The 12,059-nt window shown below is 24.5% G+C and overlaps 1 protein-coding gene across 3 annotated transcripts in view; it reads left to right on the plus strand.

Moving 5' to 3' along the window:
* The window catches only part of LOC105364335 (probable G-protein coupled receptor 83), a 61,236-nt gene that overhangs the window by 21,387 nt on the left and 27,790 nt on the right, over positions 1–12,059 (plus strand). For 2 of the 3 annotated variants that reach the window (XM_011502234.1, XM_011502233.1), the window contains 3 exons: positions 2,848–3,027; positions 3,956–4,065; positions 5,264–5,422. In XM_011502234.1, the coding sequence (XP_011500536.1) occupies positions 2,848–3,027; positions 3,956–4,065; positions 5,264–5,422 (449 nt within the window). The remainder of the gene's footprint in view (positions 1–2,847; positions 3,028–3,955; positions 4,066–5,263; positions 5,423–12,059) is intronic. The other variant, XM_011502235.1, reaches the window with a different exon arrangement.

The following is a 12,059-nucleotide window of genomic DNA, read 5'->3' on the forward strand; positions in this document are numbered from 1 at the left end:
TTCAAAGAAAATTGAATGCTCCAGTTTTACATAATAAAATTAATATTTCTAACTCTTTATTAACCAAAAAATTGCATAAATTGATTAATATTTTTCCAAAAATTAATTTACTTTAGTAACCTTAATTTCCACTTCGACTGTAATAGCTAAAATATTTACATAATATCTTATTTCTAGATAGGTCTTGTAGCTTAATAGTTATATAACTACTTGTTACATAATTACTGGATAGTACACGGAAGAAATAATATTTTTTTTTAAAAGCCTGATCCATTGTTTAAATTAATATATTGGTCAGAGTACTGTAATCCAATAACATCTTTAATACTTTACTTGTACTTCTCATGATACAACATCAATTTTCATATAGATTACTAATGCTCTTTCAACCAGTGTCAGTAAACATTTTTCACTTACATACTGATTAGATTACAATGCAACAATATGAATTCCACAAAATTTAATGTTCACTCTTTTATCAACTTCCTTATGTTAAACCAGTTTTTCTATTTCTCTCGCGTTAATTGTCTCATTATTTGTCTTACACATTTCTTAAAATATATTTTTAATTTTTTTTTATTTTTAATTACTTCTAGTTGTCAAATTTTCAAGCTTTTGATTATGAATTTAAAAAAATGTAATTGCCCATATCAATATCACAACAAAAACAAAAACAAACTCAACGAATGCATGCACATCGCTCGACAAATGCGAGCATCGATAAATTGTTGTACATGAAATTATTTTTCAAAAAAGATAGTTACTTTGCAATTATGATAATCAAGATTATATTTTCGGTTCTGAAACACAAATTCAATAACTTGCCATCTTATCGCTATTAGTCAGATTTATTTGAACATTTCATAAGATATTTCGAGATCTTTTACATCCAAAAATTTTAATAAAATTTTATTTGTCAAATCATATAATTTTAGTCATTTTTTTTAGTTTTTAAGCATTAATATTTAGATGAAATTGTACCAATACTTTTAATAAAAAGCCTCCGATAAACATAAAAGTATATTTACTATAACGAGTCATCCTCGTAAAAAAATAATAAAAGTTAATATAAAAATAGTCATAATAAATAATTGTCACCCATATCATTAAGTTAAATAAATTATTGTAATATTAAATTGAATCAGTTTCTTTATCAATGTGAAATTTTTACGTTATAAAATAACGATAAATATAAACAAAGTTTCATAAATAGATGCGCATCATTCTCAAACTATGATGAATATTGAGAAAAAGTGATACATTATTCATTAATATAATAAATCATTACTAGTAACGCTATCACGTGATATTAAAAAAACTCAATATATGCAAAATTGATAATAGAATCTTATATATGTGGTAGACCTATCTTAGAACGCATACTGAGTATGCTGCCAAATCTAGATTATCCAGATTAATAAATATGATCTTTTTACTTCAATTATATATCTAATATTTATGAAACTATCAAAGTAAAGAGGTTTAATCTTAATTTTTAATGTAAAAAATCAATAGAATCAAATAAACCATCTTTACTCAAAGAAATTACTTTATTAATAGCTATTCGATAGAATTGCTCATTATTTATTACTATAATGTAAATTCAAATGAATTTAAAACGTTAAGTACTTTTTATTTATAATAAATACAAAATTATTAAATTTTCAATAACGTATATCACAAATTTTGGCAAAAAAAAAAAGTATTTTTACTTATTGCTTCATTTAAATTTTGAACAAATATTAATATAATTATTAAAACAAATTCTAAATATTATTTATATTCGTATATGAAATGGAAATGCTTAATAGCCGTCAAGTTTTCCGACTAAGGATTAAGCAATCATGGTAATTCACAATTAAATAATATATATATTTTTAAGAACAATAAATGAGCTACGAAAAATAAGTAATTATAAGTAATATTTATCTCTAAAGTAAAAGAATATATTACTACACATAATTTCATATACACTTCTGTACTTTTTTATAAATATCGATTTTACATTTTCAATTGTTTCATTAATCTAATGTTTGAAGATGTAAGTCCGAATATGTTTATGATAAAGTGTAGAAAATAATTAAGAAAAAAGTTTTCAAAATTACAAAAAAATTTTAAAAGTATTACTTGTCCGAATAAAAATGATTTTTTGTAGACAATATCAAGATAATATAAAAAAAATAACGATAAAAGTACAGCGATCAATTTCATTAATTGAAATGAATTTTCTATCTTATATTTTTGTCAAATAAATTTAAACGTAGACTGTAGTCTTAGATTTATTAAATACTTAATATTATAATATTTATAATGAATATTGAAAAAATTAATTTATTAAAAATTATTCTAAAATTAATACGATTCATCCAATATAAATGGGATATTTAATAAAATATTATAAATAATATAAAAATCTAATATAAAAAAAAAAATATTCATAAATATTCATTGTTTATTTCACTGTAAAACGAAAGAAATCATGTACAGAAATATAAAAAAAATGTTTATTCGGCTTTTTTTATGAAAAATTCTTAATCCATGTTCTTTAGTTTTTAAATCGTCAACATTATACTCAAGTTCCGAATAATATAATTGTAATATAATATAATTACATAATTATTGTTATATTATATAATACGTCGAATTAATTAAATGTATCTTTAAGATTGATATATGCCTCGACAGTCTGAAATTCAATAAGATATCTTATTGTGCCTGCATGTATTTTTTTCTATCGGCAAAAATTATTTATAGCAATTTCTTCAGTGTCATGTAGCGCCCTTTACATCAAACTATACTTAACCTTAGTAATTTACAAAAAATTGAATCACTTACTTTTTTATACAGGATAGCCCAATACACGTGTCAATGATGACATATCTTCTAATCTCCGGCGATAGATATCGATTTCTGAGCGACCCTCGAAAGCCACGTTTTCCAGCATTTGTCTGCGCCCTTGGGACATGGTTCTTCGCCACTTGTATTGTTCTACCATATCCGATATATACTACTTATTTCAATATTCCGGTAATAATAATTTAATAGTGCCACAACCTATTGTATTATAGAAATCTTGGCCTAAAGTTCCATTAAAGCGGATTGAAAATTCTGAAAAAATATTGCTTTACTTTTATTTTCTTAACAGCATGATACTCAACCGTTGCAAAAAAAAAAAAAACAATTTTTAACTTCTGTATGAAGGTTGCTGGGTGTTGTTTCATGTAACACTTATTAATTATAGAAGATAATGATTAGAAATGATGGAATCGTATTTTTATACTTTCTGACTGTAATTTCAGTTTTAAAAGTATTTAAAAATACTACCTACATTCTTGACACAAATTTTTAATAAATTTAAAATCATTTTATCATTTATTTATTTTCATCACTTACTTCGAGCATTCGAAGAATATACTTAAACAAACAAAAACTATGAATTTACATTATTGTAAGAAATATAAAAGTCAATACTTAAAAAATGAAATAAAATGTTAAACACATTCATTTCATTTAACATTCAAGTAAAAAAATAATATAATTGTCTTTAAAAAATTGACATAATGGCTTAAGAATATTGACAAGTGATATGTTCAATAATAATTAAAAAAAAAAAAAAAAAATTTTATTATTTAAAATTAATGCTTCACTGTTAATAATAATACAAAGATTATTCTTAAATATTATTAACTTTATGTATGATGGAGTAGAGAAAAATTAAAAAATTCATTACTTTCTAATAGAGGCTATATATATATATATATATATATATATATATAAAAAACTATTTTACATTTAATCTTAATATTTGAAAATTGCAATTCTTAGTTTATTAATTTGTAGCTTTATATAGATAATATAGATTAAAAACATAAATATATTAAACATAAGAGCAAGAAATGTTAAAGTTTATATGTGATGTAAAGAATGATAAATGCTATTCACTTATGCATTATAGGATTTTGGTGAGTCAGAACAAAATAAACATCCATTTAGAGGAGTTCAAATGTGTATAGCCAACTTATCGGAAGACATACAAGAATACATAAGAAGTTTATTCATTGCCACGTAAGTGCTTCAAATATATTAATTTCACACATGCGCTGCTGCTCGCTTATATTTTATTTTTCTCCTTCGATAACATCAACCATTTGCAAAAAATTAAATTTACTGATTATGTTTACGCGTTTCAACTAATAAATAATATTATAATTAAAAAATGCAAAATAATTTTTCATTAGTATGCGATGAAAAATATTGTTGCAATTTTTTGTAATTATAAATAAAATTCTTTCATTTTAACAAATTCTCTATAATCCTGTAAAAAATATCGATCTAACAAAAAAGAATAAAAAAGATTTATATAGGCCTACTATAATTTTATATGTGCATTGATTTATTAGCCGATTATATTATTAATAAAAATGAAAAATTTTCTTCGTAAGAAATGAACGTATTAATTTTGAAATAAAATATTCTAAAAATTCATTTTATCTTAACAATGATTTATTATCAAGAATTAATATTCTAATAATGAAGTTTAAATTATAAAATTATAAAAATTCTCAAAATAACTGTCACTTCTAAGTATTTACAAATTGTGGTTGAAAATTTCTTGCGTTACTCGTCATTAGTCAGTCTTTGCGAGGAGAAAAGAATTAGCAATAATATGAAAGAATATTATTGTGTCACGAATTGCTAAATACAATTATTTATTTGTTATCGAAATATTTATGTAAAAACGCATAATGTAATTTTTGAAAATTCTTGCTTTTGTAAAATGATGAATAAATATAAACTAATCAAATTACATTATATTTAATGAAAAATCAATATATTTGACTTGTAAGATCAATTTAAGGAAGAGAACAAATGAATAATAATAATTCTAATATTTTCTAATGAATATATAAAATTAAGATTTCCATTATAATCCAATTATATAATAAAAATTTTCATTTAAAATAATGCTAAGAAAAGAGGTAGATACATGAATATAATTATAAGTGAATATTCATTAACTAAAAAACATTTATTTCACGATCATTAATGTTCTTAAATAAGAGATATACGGCAGTAGATCTGCCATACCAAACTGCTTAATTATCAATTTATGAATTATATTCTCCTCTATCCTTCCATCTATCCTCCAACCTATTTTGTATTTATCTATTCATCTACTTGCTTACTCATCCATCTATCCCTCTACCCGCATATCAGAACGTCTATAACCACTTTGCTATTACTCCATTTTTCTTTTAAACAGATATATAGCACCATTGACAATAACGGCATATATATGCGTAAAATCCGGCCAAGAATTGCAGACTCGCGAGGGTCCACTAGCAGTGGCGGTATTTCTAAGTAGAGACAATAATTCGACTTCCTACTTAAGACAAGGCAGTAATGCCAGCAACGACGTCGCGTAAGTAGTCGTTTGCATATCTTTTTACAAATATCTATCTCCAATTGCATAGACATTCGTCTCTTAGAAATTATAGATATATATATATATATATATATATATATATATATATATTATATTAGAAGCTATCTCTTAATACATACAATTGATCTGTATTGCGCAAGAAATGTTTTAGGTAATAAAAATCTGTTATATTAAGATACGACTGAATGACGATATTGGCCACAATCACTCGACATTACGCAATAAATTTACTAAGAAGCCACACTCAAATTGCTTAAGTTTAATCGATCTAAAACTATCCGTGCATTACCATGGAAGGCGGATATGCTCCAATAACTCAATACCAACAAGTTTTTTCTAATTTTTAATATTATTTAAGTCAATTATTCAAGTCGAATTAAATTATCATTAACGTAGGAAAACTTATAGAAATAAATCCGTCGAAGAATTTCAAGATTTTTTTAACAATTAAACTTATCTATTTTATATGACTGAAATATTTAAATGATTAAATTTTATTTATTATTTATTCAAGATAATAAATAGTATAAACTATATTAATAATTAAAAAAAAAAAAAAAAAAAAAAAAAAAATTTATAAATAAAAAAAAAAAAAAAAAAAAAATAGAAATTTATTTAAACTATTTTTATTCTGCTACAACAATATTTTATTACGAGTATTTTATAAGTAAATTTATCCTTACGCAAAAATATTTACTATTCTTTAAATAGACCTATTTATTGCGTCCTCCGGTTATAAAAATTGACTATATAAAAGGACACGGAATCTTTTCAAATAAATCAAACACCACCATTAATGATAAAATGTACCAAGATATTATTGCATGCACCTGTCTTCAAATTACGTAACTTTGTATATAATGACGTATAATGATTTTTGTATTTTTCTATATACGGCAACTCAACATCTCTCAACTATATACTTTAATGTCTTGTAATACAAGTACGACATATAAAAAATAATTAATATTAATTCTTATAGAAAAATTTCTGTAATTCATAGCTTTACATTATTTCATATCATTTGATGCATAATTCTCTCTAAAATGTTGGAATAATCAAGTATATCGAAAACACTTTAAATATCGCTTATTCAGTTTTATTTTTTTAATTTTTTAGACAATTCAAAAACTGCTTGAATATCAGTTTATAATGAATTGTAGAAAAATCATATTCTATAGCATATTAATATGTAATTTTTTATAAAGTTTTTAACTTGACTTTTTTCATTACTGACCAAACATGTTCTCAAATAAATCAGTTTTAAAGAGTATATAAAACATAATCGATAACTTAAACAATAGAAAAAGCAGAATCGCTCGAGGCATTACTAAATAACGAGAAATATATTGTGCGTACGTTCAAGTGAGTTTCATCAAGCTAATCGTTAACTGATTTTTCAAATATTTTCGTTCAAATTTTTCATCCTAATTGAAATAATTGAATAGTACGTTTTAATCATATGTGATAAATACGTATCAAAATATTTTCTGATACCTGAAAAAAAAAGTACAGTTATATATAATGTAAATATTAATATTCGCCGAATAGAATGGAATAGTTGAAACTTTCAATCGCGATAAAATGTTTTTCAATGTATTTTACAATTTATATTTATATATTATTTGTGTATATATATATATATATATATATATATATATATATATATATGTATTATAAATATTTGTATTACAAAGATTTTTTTTACAAATATTATTTCATAGATTTTCGAAAATACAAATTAAAAATAAAGAATAGTTATATATATATATATATTGATTTAAAAATATTAATCAACTAGTACATATCGTATTATGTATAATTATAACAATAATCAATAATTGAAACGAGTCATTTTAAGAATTTCCTAATTAATGATTAATCAAATAATTTTACAAATAGTTTTATCTTTTCGTTTTATCTATTTTAGTTACTACAGGACTTTATTATTTTAGTATATATTAGGTATATATTTAGTATATATTAGTATATATATATTATATCAGATATTTTAGTACGCACAGGACAAAAAAAATTAGCAAAACCCGTTATATTGCAATAAATTGTATAGTATAATATAGAAGTTAATATAATATAATAATGAATAATTTAATATAATATTGAAGGTAATAATAATACATAGATATTTTTCGAATATTAGACCAATGCAATTTAATCTATATAGAAGTATATGAATGGAAGAAGCCTTTGATTATACACTAAAAGTAGACCACAATTATATTATTACTTAATAATATATTAATATTGCCGAAGTATGCTGTACATTCTCCTTCTTTTTAAATAAAATTAATAAGTAAGCATTTAGCAATTGCGAACAATGTAGATAAATTTCATCGGTAAAATTGATAAAATTTATTCATTTTTATAAATCATCTAATTTCTATATAATACTTATCTATTTTCTAAACGAAATTTTGTATTACTAAAATACTTATTCGTCTACCCAAAGATATAGATTAGAGCATAAAATTTAAACTGTTATTTATTTCTATTGCTAATAAAATTATAAATTAGTCACTGGCTAATTTGTGTTAAACGCTCGCATTAATGACAAAATCATTAAAATACAGGATATGTTTTCTATTTTGGAAATCACGATAAGAAAGTTCGATAAAATAATATTTTATAGCCACCTTAAATACCAAAAATATTCGATAAAATGAATATGAATTTATATCATATTTAATTAAAAATGTAATTAATATGTCATTATTGAAATATATCCGATAGGCTTCAATTTATTGTAATATTTTGCACAGAAAAATGTTACTGGCAAAATATTTATTTTATAATGAAAATTTATCAAATTATTTTAAATTGTTCTCAAAGTATTAAATTCACTATGTTCATCAAATTTACTTTTGCACATTATATTATTTAAAATATTTATGAATATATTTCTCATGTTTCAATACTTTATCAATACTTATTTAGCATCAAAGTATGAGACCATTAAAACATAAACAAGACCTCAACAATAAAAAATGTAATGAAATATTTTTAGATAATGGATATTTTTTTAATATTCATTGAAAGACTTCTTTAAAAAGTTGTGCTTACAAATACAATTCCATATAGTTTTTTATTACTTTATTTAATATCAAATTTATTCGCAAAAATTTCTTTAAAGTAGATGGCACCACAGAGTATTGAAATCTAGAAGTCAAAAGAAGTTGTTCAAATTATTTACACAATTTTTAAAACTGAAACATAAAAACTCCAAAATATTCTTATAACCTACTTGTGGCTACAATACATTTGACCTAAATTTTCAGTTCAAATATAAAGAAGTTTTGTAACAACAGACAAAAGCATATGAAATATTGTTTTTAATTTTTTTTGTTATCGTCACTTAGACTGTAACTTTTATAAAAATTAATGTTATAATATAATTCTGCTTATGATTGTAAATATACGACTGTTAAAGATGCACGCATATGAGAAGGCGGGTCGGCTTATTTAATTTTTTAAAAAAACACTGTGAAACAATTTCATAAACATAGTTTTTGAAAATAAATTACCTTACAACTTTTTAATTGTTTTAAATTAAAGTCTATTTTATTTGCTGTTTGCGTGCCCCATCGAAGCCATATTTCATAACTTATTATTAAGTCTTAATAGGATATTTTACATCTCTCGCTACTCTCATCGTCCAAAACTCCATCGAGCGAACTCTGTACCGATTAACTAACTCCTTGATCATCGATCTAAAATTGCATACGGTTGCTTCGAAGTCAATTATTGTCCTTGTTATTTTTTATATATGAAACTCGTGGAAATTATTCGTTGATCACGCAAAGCAGTAACTATATTTACATACATACATAGCTATATTCTCTATTTTATATATAACTATTCCTTATATTTAATTTGTATTTTCGAACATCTATGAAATAAAAAAAAAATCTTTGTAATACAAATCGATAGTTATTAGACTTTTACTAATGACATACCGTATATACTTACTTAAATTACCATTTTCGTCGATCGCTCAAATAATTATAAAATACATTTAAAGACACTTTATCACGATTAAAAGTTTTAACTATTCCATTCAATCCTGCTTTATGCCACTTGCACCAATTGTTTATTAGAGATAGTCAATAGCTGTAGCTTGATGCTTTATCGATAGAATTTTATGATAAAAAGTTGCTCATGATTTTTTTTATATCTGAGAGCATTATAAGGTATTGATAAACCTAGATTGTTATAAATGGTTAATAAATATTTTTCCATTAATTACAAGCTTTTATTGCCAATAAAATTGATTGTTAGGTATTTATCAAATTTTTTATATTTAATAAATCTTAACGATATGACAATACTCGAATAACAATATAAAAACACCTATTTTTTTACCTTAGCATCACAATGAATGTTAATTAGTTTATTATAAATGGCTTAGTATATAACATTCTGTTTTATGATATAAAGATTTTCAAAACTTACTTAAGCTGTTCAAATAAATTTTTTTTCACATAATTATCCTATAATTGACAAACGTTAAATAAATATTAAAAAATTGACTTTTTATGCTATTGTACTCGTTTATAACGGTTTGACTTGAAAATAAATTTATAATATTTTCAAATTGCCAGTGTTCAGGATTGAAGCATTTTACAAAACCTTTGGCTATTGAAAATTTATAATCCTTCTCGTATTTTGTAAACATTATGTTTCTCGGATTCTCCAACCTTCTGAAGCTTTACTTTCCCAAAATTCTAGAAACTTCTAAAGCTTTATTCTCGGATATCCTGCAATGTTTATCTAATGTTCGCATAGTAACACCTGTCCATTGTTGACAGCTAACTAAACTGTGGCGTGGATATATAAAGCAAGCACGCGACAAATCTCTCTCTCTCTCTCTCTCTCTCTCTCTCTCTCTCTCTCAGCAGAGCCGCCACCAAGGGAACACGCTGTCAATTTGTGTAAGCATTCAACTAGCTTATCGTCGAGGAAAAGGTGTTGAAAGAAGAAATCAACAACACTGTAATACCATTTAATACAATTTGAGAACCATTCAAGTGAGATAGCAGTAACCTCCGCAACTAAAAACTGAAATATAACCTCAAGCATAATGCCACAGTACTCTCTCAGTATCTAACCGCAAGCATCGATCCCAAGCGCACAAGGTGTTTGTAGGAAAACTCTCAGCAAGGATCCAGTGTCATCGCCACACCCTATCAATCAGTGCCATCGCACACTCTCTCGCTCAGTGCAATGGCACTCTCTATCAATCGGTGCCATCGCACTCTCCTCTATCAGTCGGTGCCACATTGAGGTATCGAAACATTTCATTTAACATCAAGAGAAGACTCGCTACAAGACACCAACAAGTAGGACTACACCTAAGAGGTGTACCGAGATTTACGACCTCTCACTTCTCACTGTAGTATTCCTCCACCAAGCGTACTGCATCAATTTACGACCTCATACCCCTACAAGTAGTGCATACAAACACCACGTGAAAACAACCAAGGAACTGCACGATTTCAACAATTTTCAAGGTCAACATAGAATCATAATAGTGTGGTTGTAATATAATTCCAATAAACAAGCGCGAAAAGCAGATGTGTTGAATATTGAATTGAAGCGCTACTCCTTCCTCTAATCCACACTTTTTTCCCACCAGTAAGCCGATGGACATAGTCTAAACCTAGGCATCTTGGTCCTTCGAGCACCGGATGACGGCAATTTTAAACAGTCAGACATCATAGCCACTTTTCCGGAGTTCAATTCTAATAAATTTAATAAAAATAATGTTAATCTAATTTTGTAACTAATTAAATCATTAAAAAAGATAAGTAATTAAAAATGAAAATAAAGCTTTGTCAATAAGTATAAAAGGCGAAATGAAAAGAAAATTTTTGACAAAATTTTGACTTTAAAATTTAACTCTACTTTCTTTAAATACATATATATATATATATATATATATATATATATATATATATATATACATGTGTGTGTGTGTGCGCGCGCGCGCGCGCGTGTGTGTGTGTGTGTGTGTGTGTGTGTGTGTGTTTTTTTTCAATATTCGTAGTATATCAAAAGCCAAATAACATTAAAATCTTAAATTAAAAGAGATAATTTTTTATATTTGTTAAATTCATCGACTCCAATGTTTGTAAACATAATCATTGATTAAGATCTGCTATTTTATACAAATTAGCCAATTTTATATAAGAAGCTGAAATAACAATGTATAGTTATGTAATCTTAAGATATATTTACCTTAATTACTACATCTTATATTATTTTGAACATATTTGAAAAATCGTGTTTTTAATAATTACTATTAATCAATAAAAATTTAATATTTTTCATTTAATTAATAGTGATTAATAATAATTAAAATTAATAATTCCCTATGAGGACTTATTTCTAAAAAGTAAATTATATCTACGACTGTATCTTCTATTGTACAATAAGCAATTTTATTCCCGAATCCATTAAACGAATATAGAATATTTATTATTTCCAAAATAAAAGGATATATAATCAAACATTATGATATTAACAGTCAACCACAGTGTGACAACTAGTGACACTAATGAAAATGAAAAATAATTTATAATGAAAAAATTTAATA

This window comes from Ceratosolen solmsi, unplaced genomic scaffold, assembly GCF_000503995.2.
Source record: "Ceratosolen solmsi marchali unplaced genomic scaffold, CerSol_1.0 scaffold31, whole genome shotgun sequence".
In the NCBI taxonomy this organism is placed as follows: Eukaryota; Metazoa; Arthropoda; class Insecta; order Hymenoptera; family Agaonidae; genus Ceratosolen; species Ceratosolen solmsi.